The sequence below is a fragment of the Scyliorhinus torazame genome, chromosome 8, assembly GCF_047496885.1.
Source record: "Scyliorhinus torazame isolate Kashiwa2021f chromosome 8, sScyTor2.1, whole genome shotgun sequence".
In the NCBI taxonomy this organism is placed as follows: Eukaryota; Metazoa; Chordata; class Chondrichthyes; order Carcharhiniformes; family Scyliorhinidae; genus Scyliorhinus; species Scyliorhinus torazame.
In genome coordinates this window covers 207,828,988-207,853,867 of record NC_092714.1, presented here as the reverse complement: position 1 = coordinate 207,853,867, position 24,880 = coordinate 207,828,988, and the positions used below count along the sequence as shown (strand labels likewise).

The 24,880-nt window shown below is 45.3% G+C and overlaps 1 protein-coding gene across 1 annotated transcript in view; it reads right to left on the bottom strand.

The window, feature by feature from the left end:
• The window catches only part of atp9a (ATPase phospholipid transporting 9A), a 286,828-nt gene that overhangs the window by 171,767 nt on the left and 90,181 nt on the right, over positions 1-24,880 (bottom strand). Inside the window, exons 8-13 of the mRNA XM_072514714.1 lie at positions 23,577-23,657; positions 22,556-22,631; positions 15,179-15,255; positions 13,048-13,208; positions 7,408-7,550; positions 1,255-1,367 (exon numbers count right to left, since the gene is read on the bottom strand). Of these exons, the coding sequence (XP_072370815.1) occupies positions 1,255-1,367; positions 7,408-7,550; positions 13,048-13,208; positions 15,179-15,255; positions 22,556-22,631; positions 23,577-23,657 (651 nt within the window). The remainder of the gene's footprint in view (positions 1-1,254; positions 1,368-7,407; positions 7,551-13,047; positions 13,209-15,178; positions 15,256-22,555; positions 22,632-23,576; positions 23,658-24,880) is intronic.

Below are 24,880 nucleotides of genomic sequence, written 5' to 3'. Positions count from 1 at the left end.
TAGTATCACTGAAAGTCAAGGTTGGGATGACACACAATGTTTGGAATAGAACCCAATAGCAACAGGAAATTATGGAATTAATATGTATGGGTGTAAGGACTGAAGCGGTCTTTTGGCAAAAATCAAGCATAGGATCAAGCCCAAGGTCAGGTGCAATGCCTCTTCTTGTCATCTTGGATTTGGGATGTCTCTTTTGTCGGGACCATGAATTGTATTCAGTTAGAATTTGATTGTTTTTGGAGCCAGAAAGGAGATGGATTAGGGCTCGCTATGACTACTCTGTGCATTGGCTTTGTAACTCTGAGAAAGGAATAAGATTATTTTTTAAAGGGTGTAAGGACTGACGGTTTATTCACAAGCCAGATATTTACACACTTGTATTTTTCTTGCCAATCACTGCCCTCCCTTTCTCTTCTGTTTTTTTTAGAACATACAGTGCAGAAGGAGGCCATTTGGCCCATCGAGTCTGCACCGACCCACTTTAAGCCCTCATTCCACCCAACCCCCGTAACCCAATAATCCCTCCGAACCTTTTTTGACACGGAGGGCAATTTAGCATGTCCAATCCACCTAGCCTGCACGTCATTGTTCTGAAGGATTGACTCATGGCTGGGTGTAATTCCACAGATATCAGACAACCTCTGGTACCTTGACCTCTCTTGATGTATGGATCTTGAAAAAGTGCAAAATGGATATGAATCCAAGAGTCCAATTATATCTCTGCTTCATCATCCACACGTACACATTTATAACAGGATAGCGGATCAGCACCTGGAACCATGCTGCAGGATCACTTCTGCGGTCCAAGTCAATTCAGCTGATGTGGCACGCTCCCCCTCGCCATTGCAAGGTTAATCACTCTATATACCACAGGAGAGTGGATAATCACACTTTCAACAGGATTCAAACAGAATTCACCTGTTTTGATCTGTTACACCAAAGTGCAGTCCTTCTCACATTGTAAAATTGAGTGAAATAACTATAAATTAATAAATTATCTGAAATGTTGAAATTTGAATAAGTGAATTACATTTAGATAATAAATGAATTAAGAAATGAAACATCATAATAATCAATGCAAACAACTGTGCAAAACAAATGAGAAAGGAGTGCGCCAGACCCATAATGACAACATAGGCTTTTTAAATCGCTGAAAGGTGATTCACTGGCTCTTTCCTCAGGAATGAAGATCAGAGGCCAACAGTCTGAACAGTAAACAGCACTGGTAACAATTCACCACTTGCCACATATTACCTGTGTATATGCACTAAAAACATGGCTCTCTACTTCATCCATAGAATCCAACCCATAAGACACTGTGCCCAGATGAAGACGCCTGAACTGCATCTCATTCTTTGTAAGAGTTCCTGTGAAATGGAGAGAAAGGCCAAGTTAAAGAGGTTGAGATTTATGCAAGTGCAGTTTAGTTGCATACATCACAAGGCTGTGGTGGGAAAACATTCTTTTTTTTCCCCTCGACATTTTCTCCCCTCCACACAAAAGTGACACAGTGCGAGCAGGTTGTCCAACTGCCTTCATGTGTGAACTTAGGCACTCCATATTGACAGATAGGGGGCGGACACCCCCCCCGCCGGGTCGGAGAATCGCTGGGGGGCGGCGGGGTTTTGGTGGGGGCGGGAATCGCGCCCGCCAGTCGGCGGCCGCTGGCAGCGCCCCCCCCCCCGGCAATTCTCCAGCCCGCGATGGATCGAGTGGCCACCCATTTTTGACCGGTCCCGCCGGCGTAAATCGCAACTGGTCCTTACCGGCGGGACCTGGCTCCACGGGCGGCCTGCAGAGTCCTCGGGGGGGGATGGCCTCGGGAGGGTGCCCCCATGGTGGCCCGGTCTGCGATCGGGGCCCACCGATCCGTAGGCGGGCCTGTGCCGTGGGGGCATTCTTTCCCTCCGCAGCAGCCGCTGTCAACCTCTGACATGGCCGGTGCGGCAGAGAACTCCCCTGCTCTTGCGCTGGGACGACGACAGCATACGCTGGCACTCCCGCACATGCGCCAACATCGCGCCGGCCGGCGGAGGCCCTTCGCCGTTGGTTGGCGTGGCGCCAAGCCCTTCCACGCCGGCTGGCACGGCACCAAGCACTGCGGCACCGGAGGATTCCGCACCTTGGGAGCGGCCCGATGCGGAGTGGTTCATGCCACTCCTCGGCGCCAGAGTGGCCTGCCTCGCCGGTTCGCGGAGAATCCTGCCCTATATGTTCATTGGAGGGCAACACCATTCAACATGACAGTGCGTCCATCTGACCCTAGACACAGAAGTATAACTCAGTCTTACTGCAACTACGTATGATGGGTGATAGCAAATCGACAGTCCACTTACTTTATAACTGATTCTTTTGAAATAAATTTAGAGTACCCAATTCATTTTTTTCAATTAAGGGGCAATTTAGCATGGCCAATCCACCTATCCTGCACATCTTTGGGTTGTGGGGGCGAAACCCACGCAGACACAGGGAGAATGTGCAAACTCCACATGAACAGTGTCCCAGAGCCGGGATTGAACCTGTGACCTCAGTGCTAACCACTGTGCCACCATGCTGCCCTCTCCTGATTTTAATTTTGAAAGCAAACACTGAGAGAATTATAATACTGGCTAGCCGTTCACTATCCTTGGTTTTACACCACTCCATGAAGTCAAATTTACCTACAAGCACTTTTCCATGGGTGTCAATAGACTGCGATCAACAGTGACTCATTACCTCTGCCTCCCTCATACAGGCCAATTATTATGCCCCAATTCCCCTTCTTAATTCAGGGGTACAAAAATTAATTGGAGCACTGAACACCAGCCCAGCCAACAGGACCCAGCTCAGCACAGAATGAGGCTTGATACAGAGGTGTTGCACTCACCAACTGGGCCACTAGGGGAACTACATCCCAGTCTTTAGAAATTACCAGCCTTCCTCCCTATAAACTGATAAACTGATGCCATAGCCATGTTATGACCCCATGGGAGTGTGCACCATCTGATTCCCATTAACGCATAATGAGTATGAACTCACCCAGTCACTGGAGGCGGAGCTTCACTCTTGACAGGGAACGCCCCAGATCAGGGAGTGCAGATCATGAAAGGGGACCCTTTGGGGTGTGGGAGTTGAGTAGTGTGTCTTAATAAATCTCTTTTTTTGTATCCTACTGTGGTAGTCGGTATTAGAGATATTACGGTTCCATGTAATGCTGTAAGACCATTGGTGTAGGAGGTACTGTTTTCATTGGTTAAGCCTGCCTGCTGGTTCCGCCCAGTAAGGCGGAGTATAAGAGCCCGTGTCTCCCCAGCAGCTGCCTTCTGTACCTGCGCTGCTGGGGGAAACATCTAGTGTAATAAAGCCTTCAATTGTCTCCAATCTCGCTTCTGGAGTTATTGATCGAGCATCACCTACCATGTGCTTAAGAATGATTCCATTGGATTTTACAAAGCAGAGAAAAATGTATCAAACCAAATACAATAATAAAGCCATGGTTGTGTTACTTTGCTTGCATTGCAACATCTATCTCTGAAAAAATATACCTCTTCCACAGTGAGACCAAATAGGTGGCTGGGATTTTTGAAGGCAGCAGTGGTCCCATCCACCAGTTGGAAAGTGAAGAATAATACCTATTTGGCCAGATATGAGAGCCCTGACCCAATTTTATGTATAGAAGGCAACCACTACCTATAATTGGGGTTCCCATGGCCAGAATTCTATGGCTGGTTTTCACCCACCCCTCTGAGCATGCTTCCTGGGGCCGACAAAAATCGGGTCAACCTTTAAGAAAAGTTGCAACGTCCAATTTGTTGGAGAGAGCACTCCACCTTTCACAGACAAATTACACCACTGATGAGACCCAAGATAGTTGGCGATCACAGCAAATATCAAGGCGCTATTCAAAATAATAAACCTAATTATGGTTTTCAATATCTTTCCATGAATGGAGTTTTCATAAAACCATGGGCGGGATTCTCCGGGTGCCGACGGCAAAATTGCATTCGGCGATCGGCAAGATTTTTCGACTAAATCAGGTGTGGTGCCACTTCAGTGATGCTCCGCCCCTTCCAAAGCGGCGTACTCTGGGAGTATCCGCATGCTGTATCGAAGGCCTCAGGTCACCTCCCGATGCTCCGCCCCCGACCGGCCGAGTTCCCAACGGCATCGGTCTCTCATGGTCTTACCTGTCGGTAACTCGGCGTGGCGGCTGCGGACTCAGTCCTGCGTCGCCACAGTCGGGGCAGGACCGATCCACGGGCAGGGGCGACTTTGTCAGGGGCTGGGGGCACTGGTGGGGGTGGTCCGGGGCTCGCAAGCTGGGCTAAGTGGGGGCACTATTTTGCGGGCCGGGTCCGCGCGCGGCCGGCGCCTTGTTGCACGCCGCAGGCCACCACCGTGCGCTTGCGCGGCCACAGACCTGGCAATTCTCCGGGCCATATCGGCAGCTAGAGTCGTGTGCACTATGCTGCTCGGCTGCTAGCAAAACGGAGTATCGGTGCCTGTTTTGCGCCGAACTTTTGGTCGTAAAACGCCACCGTTCCCACGCCGGCGTGAGGACGCAGCTTCAAAATCAGAGAATCGAGCCCCACATCTTTAACTTAACTATTGGCTTGTCAGGAATAGAAAACCCTGAAGTGCTCATACTCCAGGAAATTATCCAAGACTAAATGCATTCCAGATCCAGGTGGATTGGGATTAGAATGAATGGATTATAATCTTTTGGTATCGTTTATATTACGTCTTCTTGCAGACACTCAAGGGTGGTCCTATCAGCAAACTATTTGACTGGTTTACATTAAGAAGATATCTGGGAATTAAAACTATCACTATATTCCAGTAATCCCAGGCAAAGGGACTGGATTGTCAAATGCCCATGGGGCTGAGGTCAGGTGCAGGTGTGCTTGGGAAATAGTGCTGCTGGATGTGAGTCCGTCTTTCACTGCTCCCAAAATGTGTTGCAATTTTCAAGTGAAGGTGGAGAGGGAGCTGGCAACCCACTCGTCTCTGATTAAGTATCCTTTAAGCTTCTTGAAGAGCTTGTTAACAGTCCAGAGGAGACCAGAAGGTGATTTTCAATGTGGCAAATGGATGAAGCGAATGCTCTGGTGCATGTTAGCGCACACCTGTCGTGAGCACTGCAGGGAGTGACAAAGTGTTGTTGATGCTGATTTAGACTTTCTTTTTATAAAGTTATTTCATTTTTTCCAATTAAGGGGCAATTTAACATCTTTGTGTTGTGGGGGTGAAACCCACTCAAACACGGGGAGAATGTGAAAACTCCACACAGACAGTGGCCAAGAGCCGTGATCGAACCTGGGAACTCGGCGCCATGAGACAGCAGTGCTAACCACTGTGCCACTGTGCTGCCCTGATACTGATTAAAACTTGAAGAGAAACGCGGTTATGGATACAGAGGGGCACAAGCAATGACTCAGATTTGCAACTGCTGGAACAGAATAGGTTAAATACCTAGAAATAACCGTTTGGCCTACTTGTATGCATGGTGTATTCACTCTGCAAGGCAATGACAAACCCAGCCATAGTTGTTCGCTGTTTTTGAGCACTGCACTCCATAATCAGTTCTTGTCCCCCAGCAGTGGCCGGCACCATTAATTGGGCATCAAACTTGCTTTTGGTCCAATTAGGGACTTTGCATATATCTTTTTTAAATTTAGAGTACCCAATTCATTTTTTCCAATTAAGGGACAATTTAGCGTGGCCAATCCACCTACCCTGCACATCTTTGGGTTGTGGGGCGAAACCCACGCAAACACGGGGAGAATGTGCAAACTCCACACGGCCAGTGACCCAGAGCCGGGATCGAACCTGGGACGGGACCTCGGCGCCGTGAGGCAGCAGTGCTATCCATTGCGCCACCATGCTGCCCAGGGACTTTGCATATTAAAATAATGTGAGCAACATACGATTAGGACATGGAAATGATCTGAGGTGTCACGTTTCCAATCTAGTTACGTCAGACAGCCTCATCCCTTGTGTTTTCCTAGTGAGCCACTTCTGCACCTTCTTGACATATTTCCTAATGCAAGGCAGCCATGCTACTCTAACTCTGACCTAACCAATGATTTGTCTAGGTTTAGAATTACGGGCAGGATTCTCTGGCCTCCCACCTATGTGTTTCTCGCCGGCAGGAGGAGCTTGGATTCGCTGCTCCGGCCGCTGTCAATGAGATTTCCCACTGAAGCCACACCACATCGCCGGGAAAGGTGCGCTGCCAGCGGGACCAGAGAAATCCGCTGCCAGCGAAAGGCCGAAGAATTCCGGCCTACAACTTTGCTTTTGAATTCTGTGTCCCATTTAGAAGTCTAGCAGCCTATGTGTATCTTAGTAAAGCTTCACCAACCTATTGTCCTACTTTTAATGATTAGTAAATCTGAGTCTCTAACTTTATATGCCTCCTTCCCCGTTCATCAGATATGTTCTCTCCTTATTTGCCAGCAGAAGAATTGGGAAACAGTAAAATATTTCTGACCAGAGGCTATTTCCCCTCAAGAAGGGAAAGCAAAGAACTCCATAATCCCTTTGTCACTCACCCTAGCTTTCCTAAGGTCCAAATTCACAACATTAAAAACAGTGATCTATTCATTTATGAGAAACTTCATTAGTTTTCCATGAAGGGTTATAAAGCACCAAAGAACATAAAAGGGAATTTCTGCATCTTTAAAGCAACAAAATTCAAGCCTGCAATAATATTTTGGTCTAGCGATCACAGACTAAAAAGCTGCCTGAAGGAAGAAGGTAACATAGTAATTTAAGGAACAGCAACAGAAAACAATATTAACTGTTTCACTTCCTTAGGGGATTGCTCTATGTTTATTTTGTCTTAGATTTTATTCAAAACCCTTTATCCTTCTTCAGAGACGAGTAGCTTATTAGTAGCAAGTAGCTGTGACAGTATAGGATGCGGTATTACACATCAATGCTCTCAGTAAATCCAGGTCATACAATTTTATTGCACTGAAGGAGGTCATTTCGCCCACTGTGCCTGCATCAGTTCTCTGAAAAAGCTATCTACCTAAACCTGTACTCTATACCCTTTCAAATCCTTGTTTTTCAAATTTTCATCCACTTTCCTTTTAAAAACCATGACAGGTTCTGCTTCTCCTGTATTCCAAATCTTACCTCGGTGTAAAAAATCTTATCATCTCTTCCTTTATTCTTTTTGCAATCATCTTAACTTTATGCCCAACTAACTGCTGACTCACTGAGTATTGAAAATGGAAGTTTGTCCAAATTTACTTTAGCAAAGCCTTTCTCAACGTCAATCTTCTTGCAGCCTTCTTTGCTTTGATGAAGAGCCTCAGCTTTTTGATTCCTTTCCCCTGACCAGTGAGCTCTCTTCCATAGCCTCTCCATGACCTTGTTAACCTTGAAAGTGCTCGTGGATGGGCATCTGAATGCCATTACCTGTCTTGTCTGTGAGAACGTAAGAAATTCTCCCGAGTTGCTCTGGAATGGTGCTGGCTCGTACCAACGTGCCAGGGATTTTAGAGTCTTTCCGAATCATCAAGCTGTAAACCATCTTTCCCATGTCCAGGTTGACACGTATACTGTGTGGATTAGAGAACAAAAGACCTCAACACATTTGGCCAAATAAACAACTGTGTACTCACTGACTGCATTGAACACGTGAAGATTCCTTCCAGTATCGGAATTAGTGTTTGACCAATAATTTTTTGGCTGGAAATGTAAAATGTTACACAAGTTTCAATGCTCCTGTGATAGAACAATTTCCAGCATGGTTTCCAATTTTTAATGGACAAATTCAAATAAGATTTAGTGGAACTGGTAACATCCTAAAATGCAAATATACTCGGGGTCCGTGTGGAAATCCTTTCCTCCCCTCCACTCTTCAAAGGCATGCTGACATACATTTCAGGTATCTTCTGGTACTTCACCCAAACAAACATGTATTCATGCATGAGCCTTGTTCTGATGATTTTCTGGCAGCTAGGCAACTCAACGGAAATATTACAATACTGGAGCGATTTTGACCCCACGTCAGCCGTCAGCGGGAAGGGCAACACAGGCGGAAAATTTGGCAAGAATCATAAAACATGATTCTTGCCGGCACGATTTCCAGGCCGCATGTCGGTGGTGTAATGGGAAAAATGGCAAGGAAGGCCGGGAACCTCATTTTAATACGTTTTAATATCATTAGCGAGCCCTCCTGCCAGGAGTTCCCCTCTCAATGATTATTCATCGGTCGTTGTTTCATTGTTTCCCCGTGAGGTTAGAATGCAGGTCCATTGAATGCACTCAACTGCCATCACTCCTCACTCTTGGGGGAGTTATGTGGCCCACCGAGGCTCAAGGGTCAAAGCGCTTCATTTAGGTGAAGTTGAGAGGAAAGTGGCTATTGTGTGACAGGGGAGGGAATGAGTCTCAGTGGAAAAGCACTCACATAGGGGGATGCGCATGGGTGGATGTCCCAGATCCTGTGATGGCTGAGGGTCAGGGAATTGTCAGGACTCCTCATCGCTCACTTTGATGTTCTCTTCCTTTCCGTTTTTGATTCTGGAGAATGATGGAGCCAGTCGAGCTGGCAATTCTTTTGATTGTGATCGACCAGCAACAGTGACATCAATGTGCCACTGCCCAAGGCCAGGTACAGCACCTTGCAGAGGAGGGAGAAACAGTGCCCTTTACTCTTCCAGGAGCAGGGCCACAGGTGACGGAACCTCGGTGGAGGCACCACTGGCCACAGGTATTCCGGTGAAGAATTTTCAACCTCCAGATGTCAAAGGTCCAGTGCCGGAGAAGACGACGTATGTCCCGTGGGACAGTGCAGCACCTGTTCCAAGTGATGTAAGAGTTACACCATATAGAGTTGGAGGTCATCCATTGTCTGTAGCCTTAAAGCCACTGCTGCTCTGAACGTCTATGCCAGCGGCTCATTTCGGGGCTGCACAGGTGATCTGTGTGGTATATTCCAGTCAGCAGTACACAAGTGCATAATTGAGGTCACAGATGCGCTATTTTCTCTCTCCTCATATGTTATTAGGTTTCTCGGCTCGGGCATGAATCCGGCAGACTGTGCCCACTCATGCCAGTAGTGTTCAAGTTTGTCCTGCAATGAGACAGATGGGGAGATTGTAGGCGGGAGTCCTGCTGGATCAGATGATGGTGATGACTCGCCTGCATGGGACATGATTCGTATCGAGGATATAAAGAGCAGATTGTCTACTGGGAGATCATGGGGAGTTGGAGTGGGAGGGTAGCATGTCAAGTGTTGGGAATCTGTGAGGGGAAGCACAAAAAGAATCATAACCTCAAAAAGATCATAAACTGTTCCCTGTCCAATTGGAAGTCAAGACTGGCAATCAGGCTGGCGTCTGGGTGGCAAACCTTTCCATGGTATTGCAGGTGCACTGTGGATTAAATCTCCAGTGTGTGGGTGATTTCTAGCTTCCACTTTTCCCATGGTGGATCAGATAAGATATAATCCAGCCCACGGTCTGTGTTCTTTATACAAATCGTCCCAGCAAGCCAGTAGAACCTAATGAAACATATTTCTCAGGCAAATATTTGGTGTTCTCAGCTGGGATGTGCACATGATTATGTAAAAGCATTACTGACAGAACTTAAAATTAGTATACATACAAATGTTATTGCAGATGTCACTAAATGTTTTGTTAGGTGTATTTAGACTAAATGGAAATATCTATAAATATTAAGATGCAAAATCGGAACGGTCGCCCTGCCAGATTAGTTTGTTAGCATAGAACTGCAAAGCCTAACCAGCCATTAACAAGTTATTAGCAAAAGCATTACAAACATGCTGCCTTAACTCATCCTCTATTTACATCCCATACATGGGCAGACACAGCAGTCAATTGTGCATCAGCCTTTGATTGAGGAATGGAGCCCATCTATTCAGGAAATTTCTGAGTTCACTCTAAAACAAAAACAGAGCCCCTTTGATAGTTCACCAAGCTTGTGCAATGAATAGCTGTACCTTCAAAACAAACCAGGAGGGTCCTGGGTTTATACAATAGTCTGCGCTAAGATGACTAATTTCAGCTGGCTAGGCTCCAGCAGCCATACAATTAGCACAGCCGGGTTTGGGAGGATGCAAGCAGCCAGAACGTGTACTCCAATCCTTGTTAGATGTGGACTGGTCAGCTGACCTTTGTTCAGCCTCAACTATGGTCCCTTCCATGAAAATTAGACTGCCGTCACTCACCACCAAGATAGATGCATAAAGAAAGGACCACTGGGAAAGGTGCTGTTGGGGCAAAGGGAGCTATTTTTCCTGACAGGAACCATTCCCAAAGTGAACTCCTTCATGAAGGGACCAGGAAAAGACCAAAAGAAAGGAACAGAAATACAGAAGTACTCAAAACAATTTCTTCGGGATCTTTTTTAGAATCATAGAATCCCTACAATGCAGAAGGAGGGCATTTGGCCCCTCGAGTCTGCATCAACCCTCTGAAAGAGCACGCTACGCAGGCCCACACCCCCACCCTATCCCTGTAATCGCACCTAATCTTTTTAGACACTGAGGGGCAATTTAGCATGGTCAATCCACCTAACCTGTACATCTTTGCACTGTGGGTGGAAAGCAGAACACCCAGAGTTATTCCACGAAGACATGGGGGGAAAGTGCAAACTCCACACAGACAGTCACCCAAAATGGAATTGAACCCGGGTCCCTGGTCACTGTGCTGCCCTCTATATAGGTATACAAGGATAAGGAATGACAATGTTGTAGAACAGTGACATATTGCTGTCTCAACATTGCTTTTTTTTAAACAACCAACCTCAGATGGAATTCCTTCTAAATATGGGACGTGATTCTCTCAAACGGGAACAAAGTCCCCCAAGTGAGCGCTTTTAGCCACTTGTTTCCTGGTGCTCACAGTGCCGACAAACACATGGCTATTCAACGAGACTCACCTTCTATAAGGGACCTGACCGGGGAACGTGTGGCCTAGGCCGCACATAGCCCCGTTTTGTACAGTCGGGAGCTCCACTCGGCAGAACTCTCCAGTTTAGCAAGATCACCGAGGCAATCAGGTCTTCTCTTTTTGTCTGGAGATAATTACAAAGTACTTAGGCTAAATTCCCAGCTCAACTTTTTGCTAATAATTGCATTCTCTCAATCCTGGTAACATCTTTGTAAATCTTTCCTGCACTGTCAGTGCTTCAGTATATTTTCTGTCAGGGATGAATGACTCCCTCTGAAAGGGTGTAGGATTCCAATGAAAATAAGTAAAGCTGAGTGCGAGTTGAACTGTAGAACCAGTTGGGAAATCTTGCTTTCTATATGCCTTTTATAGCAGATGGACCAGAATGTTGCAAGTCTGTTTCAACCAAAGTTCTATGCAAATATAACATTACCCTCCTGATTTGGTTTTCAATTCCACCAGAAACAAACCCAAATATTTTCTTTAGACTTTCAGGCTAAACTATTTGTTGTTGCTACATTTAGTGATCGGTACAAGTATACTCCCAGATCTCTTTACACCTCTATCGTTTTTAAGTCTTATCTGCCAAATAATGAGTGGCTTCTTATTCCTCCCACAAAAATATACCAGCACATATTTTGTTGTACTGAATTTCATTTGCCATTTATCTGTCCACTTTGCAAGCCCGTTTACGTCATCTGTCTTTTTGGGGTGGTCTTCTGCATTAAAGCTACTTCCTCCAACTTGATAGCATCTTCAAATTTGAACAATGTAGCTCTGATGTCTAAGTTTTGGGGCTCGATTCAACCAAATGGGAACAAAGTCCCATAGCGAGTGCATTTACTTGCGTGTTTCCCGGCACTCGCAGTGCCAAGAAACACATGGGTATTCAACGCGACTTGCATTGCATAAAGGGCCTCAGCATGGAACATACAGCTGAGGCCGCACATAGCCCCATTTTGTTCCGGCGAGTGGAGCTCCCCAGTGTAGCGAAATATCAGGATGCCATTGTTAAATGGCAAAAAATGCCAGCTTGGCAGTTCCCATGCCAGCTGGCAAAGCCACCTGGCCACCTTGGCAGTGCCAGGTTGGCACCCAGATGGCACCACCAAGGTGCCCAGATGGCACCGCCCTGCCCAAATAGCATGCAGCTGGGGGCCTCCAATCTGGGAGACCCCTACAAGTGCCATTTTGTCTGGTCCCTGTTTGTAGATTTTTTAAAAAAAACATTTTTTAATTTTTCCTTTTCTGAGTTACCAAGCCAGGGCTCAGAGTGTGGGTCAGGGGCGAACCCCGAACCCAGCTCCTCGCCTGCTCCAAAAAACTAATTCAAATTGAATCCAATTCATGGTCCCCACAAGAGAGACATACCAGATCTGAACCCAAAGGCTCAATCTACAGACACTTGATCTTAGCCAAAAGGCCAAGAAGACTGTTTGTAGATACCAGTGCTGAGCAGTGCTCAACCAAAGTCTCCAAGGCAAAGGGAATGAATCCCAAAGCCTCAGGTACCTCGGGAATCTGCACATTAGAGTGAGACTAGCTGTCTTGCTCTAATATGCAGATTTGCCAAAAAGCGATCCCGTCACAATGTGCGGGATTTACATTGCAACGGCATTGCGAATCAGGGAGATCCTGGGAGTGAGGTTTCCCGGCTTTTATAGGCCACGCTGCGCCGCGGCGAGCTGCTTTTCCGGCACAGGATGGCCATTGGATCGTGCCCAAATCAATCACTTACTCTCTGTCAGTCTGTGATACATTCCTTAACTCCTACTTTCTGTCTCGTACCCATTTTTCAATCCATTCTGTAACCTGTGCCTCGAGTCGTGTCCTAAATTTGCTTGTGCATTTTGAAGACCTTCTGAAAGTTCATGTGTACCACACCACTATGTTACCCCTACTCTTTGTGTAGTGGTAATGGAGTCCTCATCTGTGCTGAGACCACTGTTGTCTACCACATGCATGTAAATGATCTAAACTCAGAAATTGGCAAAATAGATCAAAATTTGTGGAAGATACCAAATTGGAGGATATGTATAATATATAAATTAATGCGGCAAAGGACATAAAAGGAAAATTGGAAACTATGGTTGCTACTGTCAGATAGAAACAGACCAAATTCAATTGGCGCATTTACCTGATTGGAACTATGTGGGAAAACAGAAGGAAAAAGCGGAACAAGTGGAGATACCAGCGACCCCTGAAGTGCTGCAGGGAAATCATGACGAGCGACAACACCACCAAGGCAACAAACAGGATCTTCATTAAACAATTCACCTCCAGATCAAATAGCCCCATCTAGAGAAAAAAAGAATCAACAAAATTGTTTCTTCACATGTATATCCACAAATTTAAGGCTCCACAGCATTTTCTCCACAATAAGAATTCGATATGAAATAATGTTACGGCGCCAGTAGGTACATTAATACCATTCAATTTTATTATCTGTGAGAACCGGCAGCTACCTTGCTTGTGATCAAGAATAATGACACAAGAGTGGTTCAATCAAAGTTACCAGCTAACAAGAGGCACCAGGATATCATTTGATCATGGTGTCCATTTTTTTTAAATGAGATTTGTATGGTGGCATAATTTCTAATTCTGGAATCAATTTCATAGCAAACAGTGACCATGGTTCCATTCCCACTCATAAGACCGGTCTTGATGTTACTCCTGCTGCCATCTTGTGGTAAGTATATGGGAGAAACTCCTCAGTCACCCACATGAAAAATAAACAACTTAAACCTTCAAAAAAAATCATAGTAACTTGAAGGGGATGCTTAACATTGGTAATTTTAGCTTGCATGTTGGGAAGCCAGGGAAATTTCAACCTATGGATCAGAAAAAGGAGGTGTGCCATTGAGAGGCAGGCCAGTCATATTTAAAACGAGTTGAATTCAATTTTGTCAATCACAAGCTGCAAAGCATTTTCCATCCATTATTTTCAAATGTAATCATTAGCTCTTTGCAGATAGGTTTCTTTTTAAGTTCCGTACTCACCAAGGTGGTGGTTATTTCATAGAATTTACAGTGCAGAAGGAGGCCATTCAGCCCATCGAGTCTGCACCGGCCCTTGGAAAGAGCACCCTACCCAAGCCCAAACCTCCACCCTATTCCCGTAACCGAGTATCCCCTCCCCACTAAGGGCAATTTAGCATGGCCAATCCACCTAACCCGCACACCTTTGGACTGTGGGAGGAAACCGGAGCACCCAGAGGAAACCCATGCAGACACGGGGAGAATGTGCAGACTCCGCTCAGACAGTGACCCAAGCCCGGAATCGAACCTGGGACCCTGGAGCTGTGAAGCAACTGATCTAACCACTATGCTACCGTGCTGCCCTCTTCCCTGAGGAACATTATGACTGAGGAATGGAATACTGACTGTCCCAAAAATTCCCTCAGTCGAGAACTTCCTAGGACAAACACAGCACTGTGAGACAGAGCAAAATTCTCTCTAGTTTGCACTTAATCCCAACCTCTGAACAGCATTCACCAATGTGATATTTATCCAACTCTGACACTCTGTGCCCTTTGTGCATCAAATGAACAATGTGTTTAGACAGACCTATCCCCACTATGAACGGACGAAAGCTGCCCAAAACACACTTCCCCAAAAGGACTCTTGCAGCTGACTGACAAGAGATTAATGTTGAAAGCTGAATTTGAACACAGTCCCACAAATCTTTATCTGGCCTGGTGCATAGCATATTACATTTTTGATATTCTCGAGCATTTCCTTTTGGACTGTACAGTTGTTTTGTTTTCCTCGAATGGAGTAAACCCAGCAGCTGGAACCCATGACCTTTTCGTGGGATTTCTTGCCGATCCCAGGTTTCTCGAGGAGCAGAAATATCCCAAACAGCTCAAACATTCCCCAAAACCTCCATCCAGTGTTTTTACTTTAAAATTTCATTGACATCAATAGGCAGTAGGCATATAAGTGCATACATTTTTCACAGTGTTTACACATCCTATCAGATGAGCAAAAACATTCTCACTCCTTTCAACTTAGGATTTGGGAAACGTTTGTATAAATACTGTGGCACCTTTTCTAAATGCTGGTGTTTAGATATTGTCATTATGAATGGGGAATGGTTTTCACCACTATTTGTCAAAAAATCTAAATTTTCATGAAGCATAACTTCACTAAAAATAAACATTATCAAAAGTATTGGGAGAAATGCCTCAAGTGTTACTCTTTACATAGAGAGAGAACTGCGGAATTTATTGCTAACCATTTTCTAGCCTAAGATTTTCAAACTGTACCTTGTTCTTTGGATGTGAGGTATTCATAACACTTCGCATCTCTTTGCCTGTGTAGATAACAACACCCACTGCAGTACCTTGAAAAGAGATTACATCAGAAAACACAGATAAGCAAGTCCCAGAGTCAGACGTAAACTATTCTAAATGACATGCTTCCTTCATTGGCCGGGGCATTGAGTATAAGAATTGGCAAGTCATGTTGCAGCTGTATAGAACCTTAGTTAGGCCACACTTGGAGTATAGTGTTCAATTCTGGTCGCCACACTACCAGAAGGATGTGGAGGCTTTAGAGAGGGTGCAGAAGAGATTTACCAGAATGTTGCCTGGTATGGAGGGCATTAGCTGTGAGGAGCGGTTGAATAAACTCGGTTTGTTCTCACTGGAACGAAGGAGGTTGAGGGGCGACCTGATACAGGTCTACAAAATTATGAGGGGCATAGACAGAGTGGATAGTCAGAGGCTTTTCCCCGGGGTAGAGGGGTCAATTACTAGGGGGCATAGGTTTAAGGTGAGAGGGGCAAGGTTTAGAGTAGATGTACGAGGCATGTTTTTTACGCAGAGGGTAGTGGGTGCCTGGAACTCGCTACCGGAGGAGGTGGTGGAAGCAGGGACGATAGTGACATTTAAGGGGCATCTTGACAAATACATGAATAGGATCGGAATAGAGGGATATGGACCCAGGGAGTGTAGAAGATTGTAGTTTAGTCGGGCAGCATGGTCGGCACGGGCTTGGAGGGCCGAAGGACCTGTTCCTGTGCTGTACATTTCTTTGTTCTTTGACAGGCCAAATCATTCTGCTCCACAGGCTCAGTGGGTACTATAATGGTCAATGTGATAGAATTCCTGCAGTGCAGCAGGAGGCCATTCAGCCCCATCAAGTCCGAATTGACCCTCTAAAAGAGCACCCGAACGTGGGCCCACTCCTCCACCCTATCCATGTAACCCCACCTAACCTGCACATCTTTGGACTGCAAGAGGAAACTGAAGCACCTGGAGGAAATCCACGTCGACAAGGGGAGAAAGTGCAAACTCCACACAGACAATCACCCAATGATGGAATTGAACCCGGGTCTCTGGTGCTGTGAGGCAGCAGTGCTAACCACTGTACCAACGTGCCGCTTATCATGTGAGAGTACCTTTAAGAAATCGGTGTTTATAAAGAGGTGTGCATATAAATATCTGTAGTGAGAGTACCTTTCAGAAATGGGTGTTTACTACGGCAGTGATGTCAGAGAGTGGGTGGAGCTGGGCTGTCAGTCAGCTTTTTACTTTCGTTTTTGAGCAGGCTGCAGGGTATGTTTTCAGTGTTGGAGCTGAAGCCAGACCAAGCAGGTGTACTGCTGTTCTCTCTGCCATCAAAAGACTATCTCTTGATCATTTGATGAATTCAGAATTATAAATATTTTCAGTAGTGACTTTAACCTGATGTGCTTCTGATAAAGGTTTTGTTTTTAAGTCGTATGGATGTTAAAAAGGAAAGCTTAAAGGTTTACTTAGTGTTGTAGTCTTTGGGGGTTGTATTTGAATTAATGGTTGCTAAGATGTTCACTGTATGTTTTAAAAAGGTTAACTTGAGTTCATAGAATAAACATTGTTTTGCTTTAAAAAATACTTCTCGATTTCTGCTGTACCACACTTGTAGAGTGGGCCGTTTGCTCCCCATACCACAATCTATTAAAAGTTGTGTGTCAGGTGAACGCCATGATACACTTTGGGGTTCTCTAATCCCTGGCACATAACACGCCCCATTGTAAATGGATAAAAAGTTGTAAAAGGTTTGAAAATGCATAGGGTTAGACCGCTTAGAAAAGACCCAGGTTTGATCACAGGCATTTGTCAAGTTAGTCAATCTCAGCTAGCAGCAGTAAGGATAATTCAATTGGCAACAATATTCCTGGGGTTGGGAAATGGTACAAAAAGATGGGAAGAAGAGAAAGAGGTTGAGATGGGGTAGGGTGGTAAAGATTGAAAATATACAGCAAAAGGAAAGACAAAATGGGAATGGCTAAAATAGTTCAATGTTAATGTCACAAAGTACTGGGGATTTTGTGTCTGCATCAGTCAAGGGAACTCCTGCAGGTTTCACTGCATCAGCAATCCACACATGGCAATTTGAACAAAGAGGCATTTCAGGATTTGTAAATCAGAATGGAGTAATTACCCAACTGCTCTATCACAAGTGACCTTGCAATTTAACTACTGTGTAAGGGGGAACACAGAGCCTGCAGTGTCTTTCAACACAGTCACGCTTCAAGAGAATAGAAGGTCATTATTAAGAGCAAAGCTTTGACATTTTGTTAACACAATTTTAACACTGAGCTGTATTATCTTATTTTAGGGCTGTACAGCATACAGCGAACAAAATACCGGGGACATGATTATTTACTGGAATACACATTGGGTAAGTGGTGAAAGAGGCATGTACTATGGCTGCATGCTGGCTGTCGCAAGAGGCCCACTCACTGGACCACTGATAATGCACAGCGATAAGTGAAATATAGGAGTGGGATACTCCGCTGCCCGTGGCGGAGTTCCCAATTGGTGGAGAATCATGCCTCAGTCAAAAAACATTCTGATGACTCAGCAATTCCCATGGTTAGGGTGGGAGTGATGTAGGTGGGATGTCATTTCTTGCCAGTGACGTTGGAGAGGGAGGGCTAGATTTGCATTGTGGGGGGTGGGGGGAGGAGGAGCCAGCCACGCAAACTGACAGCCCAATAGCGGGATTCAGAACAGAATCCGGAGAGCTCCCCGCCATGTACAAATTAGCATGGCAAGGGAGAGCGAATGGCTCCGGGGCGCCGCTCCTAGCACCAACACAGACCAGGAGCAATTGTATGCCGGAGAGAGGTTGATCTCCCAAACGGAGAATCCTGCTTTTTTAGGCCCGATCTCTCCAGCCTCCAGCCATTCGCTGGCGGCGGAATCTCTGATCCCGTAGGGAGCGCACCCTCCCTGCGGATTTCCCGGCAGCATGGGGTGGCTTCAATGGGAATTCCCATTGACAGCGGCGGGAGCACGGAATCCCACCAGTGAACGGCGCGCCGCCAAGAAACACGCGACTGGGAGGCCGGAGAAACCCACCCAGTAAATCTGATAATATCACTCACTTATCCAACAAGAAATTTCAAAATGCCGGAAACACATTGCAGCTATCAACATGTGTAGGGAGGAAGGATTCTTACTCAGTAATGGAACAAAAGCAAAATATTTAAGAGGGCTGAATAGAATGAAGTAGCTGAGGAGGTGACAGCTGTGAGATTTATATAAGAATCACAGAATGATTACAGCAGAGGAAGAGGTCATTTAGCCTGTGGTGTCTGTGCCAGCTCTCTGCAAGAGAAACTCGCCTTGTCCCACTCCTTGCCTTTTCTTGTTGCCCTGCAAACATTTTCTCTTCTGATAATTGTCCAATCCTCTTTTTAAAGTCACGATCTGTCTCCACCAAATCCCCAGGCACTGCATTGCAGAACTCCACCACTCGCTGTGTAAAACAGCTTATCCAAATGTCAGCATTGCTTCTTTTACCAATCACCTTAAACGGTCTCTATCCTTCCATCAACATGATTTTGAACACCTCTTATCGAATCTCCTCTCAACCTTCTCTTCTCCAAGAAGAACAAAGTTTTATCCCACGGCAGATTTATAGACTTAGAAAAATATGCAAGACATCAAATCCTGGATTTTGACCTGGACAAAGCTTTTTGGCTAAATTGTATTGAAAATATCAGAAAATGCTGGGTACAATTTTCCATTCTGGAGACTAAGCTGTTATGGGCCAGGGTTTAGAGAACCCCAGAGTGTAACATGGAGTTCACCTGACCCACAACTTTTAATAGATTGTGATATGGGAAGCACAAGGCCCACTCTACAGGTGTCGTACAGCAGAAATCGAAAAGTATTTCTTAAAGTAAAACAATGTTTATTCTATGAACTCAAGTTAACCTTTTTAAAACATACAGTGAATATCTTAGCAACCATTAATTCAAATACAACCCCCAAAGACCTTACGACACTAATTAAACCTTTAAGCTTTCCTTTTAACATCCATAAGACTTAAACACCTTTTACCAGAAGCACATCAGGTTAAAGTCACTACTGAAAACATTTATAATTCTGAATTCACCAAATGATCAAAAGTTGTCTTTTGAAATGAAATGAAAATCGCGTATTGTCACAAGTAGGCTTCAAATGAAGTTACAGTGAAAAGCCCCTAGTCGCCACATTCCAGCGCCTGTTCGGGGAGGCTGGTTCGGGAATTGAACCGTGCTGCTGGCCTGCCTTGGTCTGCTTTCAAAGCCAGCGATTTAGCCCAGTGTGCTAAACCAGCCGCTTGAGAGAACAGCAGTACACCTGCTTGGTCTGGCTTCAGCTCCAACACTGAAAACGAAACTAAAACAAACCCTGCCGCAAACAGCCTAAAACAAAAGTAAAACGTTGACAGACAGCCCAGCTCCACCCACACTCTGACATCACTGCAGTAGTAAACACCCATTTCTTAAAGGTACTCTCACGACAGATATTTATATACACACCCATTTATAAACACCCATTTCATAAAGGTACTCTCACATGACAAAGTACTGTAGTGTGCTCGAGTGTCAGCATGATTTCTGCTCAGTGGTGGAACAGGTGAGCATGCACGATCTTTTCCTTTTGAACTTATTTGTTATGCATCAGTGAGGAGCTTGGGCAATTGCACGGCAAAGTGGGCAAGAAGTAGGCCACCCTACCATCACCTCATGGGATCGAAGGTCCTGGCTCCATTTTTAAATGGCACCCAGACACACATTTACTCATTGCAGGCCAGGGGCTCCTTCCTACTCCTGCAGAGTCCTTTTGGCTTGTAGATGTGAGCAGTCAAATGCTGAGACATAAGAGGGCACCTCCTGCATTGCCTTTCACTCATTTCTAGATAAGAGCACTCCCGGCAATATACCTATGGTTCGGCAAATGCTCGCTGTTGCCGAGACCCCACTGTCTCTTGTCGCTCAGGCCTTTGCTCCTCATGACCCTGTGTTGAACAACGATGAGCCCTCCTTCTCCCCATCTGAATCACAGCCGTTTTCTTAGCAGAATTACCTGCAGCCGGTATCAACTCCTCAGTGGATATGTGATAATTAGTGAGGATGTCCTTTACAGGTTTCTCTCCATCACATAGGCAGCAGGCAACTGCTAAGCCCATCACCTGATCTGGCCTAGACATGGCATCCTCACCCCACATCTACCAGGTAAAGGACATCCTGGAGGACCAGAGATGGGTGTTCCTCCCATTCATACATGATTGCATATAGGAGACATTGCTCGTTGATCAAAGTAATGAGAGCCATGTGCAAGAAGCCTTATGTGGACATTTTTCACTTGTCTCCACTATCTACAAAACTCCGTAGAGACCATTGCCTTGGTAGTTTGGAAAGTCTAACCAATGAACCCTCGTCAGCCATGACCATTCACCCAGGAGGATGGAGGTTTGGAGTCGTGAGTTGGCTGCCCTGCACCAGCCAGCCTCTCAAAGCCATTTCCATCTCCCTCCCACCCTGCTTCTGACAGCAAGCGATGGCAAATGGCACAGAATGGCAGCAGCGCCAGACCTTGCTGGGATTTCAATGTTAAGAGACCCATAAGCCAGGAAGAAACCTGCTGCTATGCAGGCTTAACCACAGAGAGGAGAACACAAATGAATATCTTTGACATCCAGTGGCCTCATAATTATTAGGTCGTTAGACAGCCACTTGTGCTGACCTTGAACTTTTCCCACCTGAAAATACTCTTCCTCTCACTTCAAGGGATCTCACTGACTGGCTGAAAGGGTGGATTGGATTGGATTTGTTTATTGTCTCATGTACCGAGGTACAGTGAAAAGTATTGTTCTGCGTATAGTTCAGACAGATCATTCCGGACATGAAAAGAAAATACATAATAGGGCAAACATAAAATACAGAATGTAAATACGGAGACACAGGCATCAGGTGTAGTACTACTTGGTAGAGAAGATGTGTGAAGAGATCAGATCAGTCCAAAAGAGGATCGTTTAGGTGGTCAAGGTCAGTGAATGACCTCCACATGAAGTTGCCTGCCCACCGGAACACCCACCCTCCCACACTGCTCAATGCATCACACCTCTATCACTCACTCAGCAACACTCTCTGGCAAACGTCGTCAGCCTCACACGCACATTTTACTGACTCCACATAATTTCAGCTATTCAGCTGCTACAGGCACTTTTGCCCATACGCAGCGTGTCACAATCACTGGCATTCTGCCCGCTTTCTTGCAGGACAAGGTGGCACATAGTGTTAAGAGGCGGGGTGGGGGATTGGGGGGGGGGGGGAGGGGGGCGGTGAAGAGCCTGCAGGGTGCTTGTATCTCCTGAGCCCTGCAGAGGAGATGCTTCTCTACATCATGGTGCCAGCTGTAGCACAGCCCATGACACTCACCAGGGGCTGGTTTAGCACACTGGGCTAAATCGCTGGCTTTTAAAGCAGACCAAGCAGGCCAGCAGCACAGTTCAATTCCCGTACCAGCCTCCCTGAACAGGCGCCGGAATGTGGCGACTAGGGGCTTTTCACAGTAACTTCATTGAAGCCTACTTGTGACAATAAGCGATTTTCATTCACTCATTTCATTTCATTACTGAAACCATTGGGTGTGATGCCATGTTCCTGCATAATGCCCGTTCTCAACTTTCAGCTCACCATCATCCTGCTATGCAGCATGACGGGAAAGCTGCTAATGGTGTGGCTGTGAATCCCCTGCTTCCCACCTCATCCGCTCTACCCTTCTGAGTTACTGCTACATACACCTGGGAACTTCCGCCCACCCAATTGCAGCAGCTAGTTGGGTTGTTGATATCAAGATAGCAGCAAATCAATGTGTTTCAACACACACAGAGGGCACACTCTGAGAACACCACATGGACTGTGCAAGCAATGGTCAGAGGAGCAGCTAGTCCTGTGAAAGTCAGATGGGCCTTCATATTGCATTTAGAAGTGGTGCTATACAAATGAATTTTGCTGCCACAATCCTCCTGAAATCATTTGACAAACTATTCTTTGCTTCTGGATGGAAGCAAAACATGCATTTTTCATACAATAAGTTATTCTCATTTAATTCAGCAGACCATGTGCTTGCAAACAAACAATAAAATGCTCTGCAGATCAATCATATGGAATCAAAGCCTTATTATATATTATATTAAATGTCTGTGATGGATGTTGCCATGAAGGTGGCTTCTCCTGAAAGGCCCATTTACTAGTCAGCAAGACCGAATCAACAGGAAGCAATTGAGAGGTTTACAGGAAAGCTTTGAAAAGTTGGAAAACAAGGAAGACACAGGTTTCTTTCCTGTTCCTCAATGGAAAGAGAAAATCACCTTACCAGAAGCAATGACAGTACTGGCCCACAATGTGTTCTCGATGCTCAAACTCTCATTAACTGGTGGGTCACTATCCTCCTAAAATGTACAAAACCAAGAATTATTCTTCCAATTCAAATAGTTGTCAAATCTCAAAGCATCGCGAGTCCTGAACTGCCAAAAAGATTCTAAATAGTATCACATCAGGCTGCAAATTAAAGCAGTATACTCTTCAATATGAATACATTCAGCAAGAGTGCCACTCCTGCTACCTCACAAAGTGACAATTTTTATTGTGCACTAGCTAAGCAACTGTTCTTTGCCACCAAATCCCAGGCACTGGTGAGCACAATTGGCTCACTCTTGTGTAGTTCACTCCAGAAGAATCAGTTAAATTAGTCAAGTACTCCTGCTTCCCCCATGACTGAGGGATGAGCTGGAGACTCTGAGCCAAATGGACCAGAAGAATTTTGTTGCTGGATCCTCAGTCAGTGCTGAGTCAGCTGTTCTCAACAGGATGGTCCTGTGAGCTCTATAACTGTCTCCAGGGTCACTGGTGAGGAGAGAAGAAAACTCAGAAAGGATTCCCATTCCTGATCTGCATCCAGCGATCTCTTTTCAAATCTCTATTGCAATATTGGGAGAAAAGTGCATTTGTCATAGCTATGCTGCACTTTCCTCTGCTTGACTAAACAATCCACATTCCCTTGAAACTCTCCAATGAATATTGGTCACTTGGGCGAGGATTCAGAGGCCGACCCGTCCCTGTGGAACAGTAGGCCAGGAAGTTGCCAACACCTTCAGGAGACAATGGGAGAAATTGGAAAGGCAAAAATAAGTTAAAAGCAAGTTTCACCATTTGCCCAGAAAACATGGGTAAATCCATGTTAACGCAAACAATAAAACAAATGAAGAAAGCCCCTCACAATAAAACCTTTTAAAAATGGAATGGCAATAATATATCTGGCATAACATTGGGAAATATTGAATTATTGCCAACCCCTGTATGGAACAATTTCTTCACAGTCGCCAAATTTAACTCACCCGAGTGAATGTCCCAATAAAACTGTGAATGTCAAGGTTTGGTTCTTCTGCGTAAACGTAAGATCGTGTCTGTAGTAGATCCTGTGGGTGAAAATGAAAACAGATAAGAAAATCATCTGTGAGCCATAACCTGACAGATGGTGACTGAAAGATAACCTGACACCAATCCCACCCACAGGAAACCAACAAGAGTCAGGTTTTGTTATTTGTTGACTGGGTAGATTTGGCTCAATAATCAATGCCGTATCTACTTACAGACAAATTATTTTTCACAAGATTTATCGGTGGTTGTCAGAAACCACAGGTTGACCACTTTGGGAATTTCCTGATACACATTGCACACATGAAGCCAGAGTGTTTGCAAGGCTATATTTTTAGGCGTGCAAATGTGTTACAATATAAAAAAACCATAGTTACCTTTTCACAGTGACCCCAGTTACTCCCTGCATGAATCTATACCCTTTAGATTTTTCAGTTAATGCACAGGAGCAGTGCTGTAAAGGCATTTAGTTTATAGATTAAGGTTCTCTCCTCTTTTCTAAGCTGTTGTGATTCTCGAGGCCTTTCATACTTTTGAAAATCAGCACTCTGTGTGGTCCCAAGTTGAGCCTCAACTCCATATCCCCTTCATCACAACTATGCTTACTTTCACCTCTGCAATATCATACATCTCTGCCCAGACTCAACCAATTTGTTAAAATTCTCGTTCATACTTGTCACCTTGAGGTTCGACTAATTCAATCTTCCTTTGGCTGATCTCCTTTGAAAGCTTCAGCTCATCCAGAATTTTACTGCCCATATTCTGCTGAACACCAAGTGATGTATATTGGTTCTCTATTTCACAACTAAAATCCTCATCCTCATGCTTAAATTTCCCTGCAAATTTTCCCTTTCCCCTCTTAGATATATAATGTCTGTGTCTGCCTGCTAGACATGGGATTCGCGATGGCCCGCAGAATTCCGTGTTGGGACGAAATCAGGATTTTCGGCAGGTGGCAGACCCGTCGAATTTTATTTCTAAGTTCCTCCATCTTCTTCTTTTACGGCCCTTCTAAAACCACCATTTCAACTGAGTTTTTCATCATCCTCCCAAAACGTCATTTGACTTATCGTTGTTATTGCAGTTGTTCAAGGGGTAGTAATGTCCACATTACGATAGGGTTCAATGAGCACTGTTCACATCCTGATACCTCCTCAAAGCAGCCATTACTTACGTACGGGCAGCATCACAGATGAGCCCAATGTTGGTTATCCCACTCAAGCAGAAGTCACTGGGCATCAATATAGGACAGACCTCTTCAGTT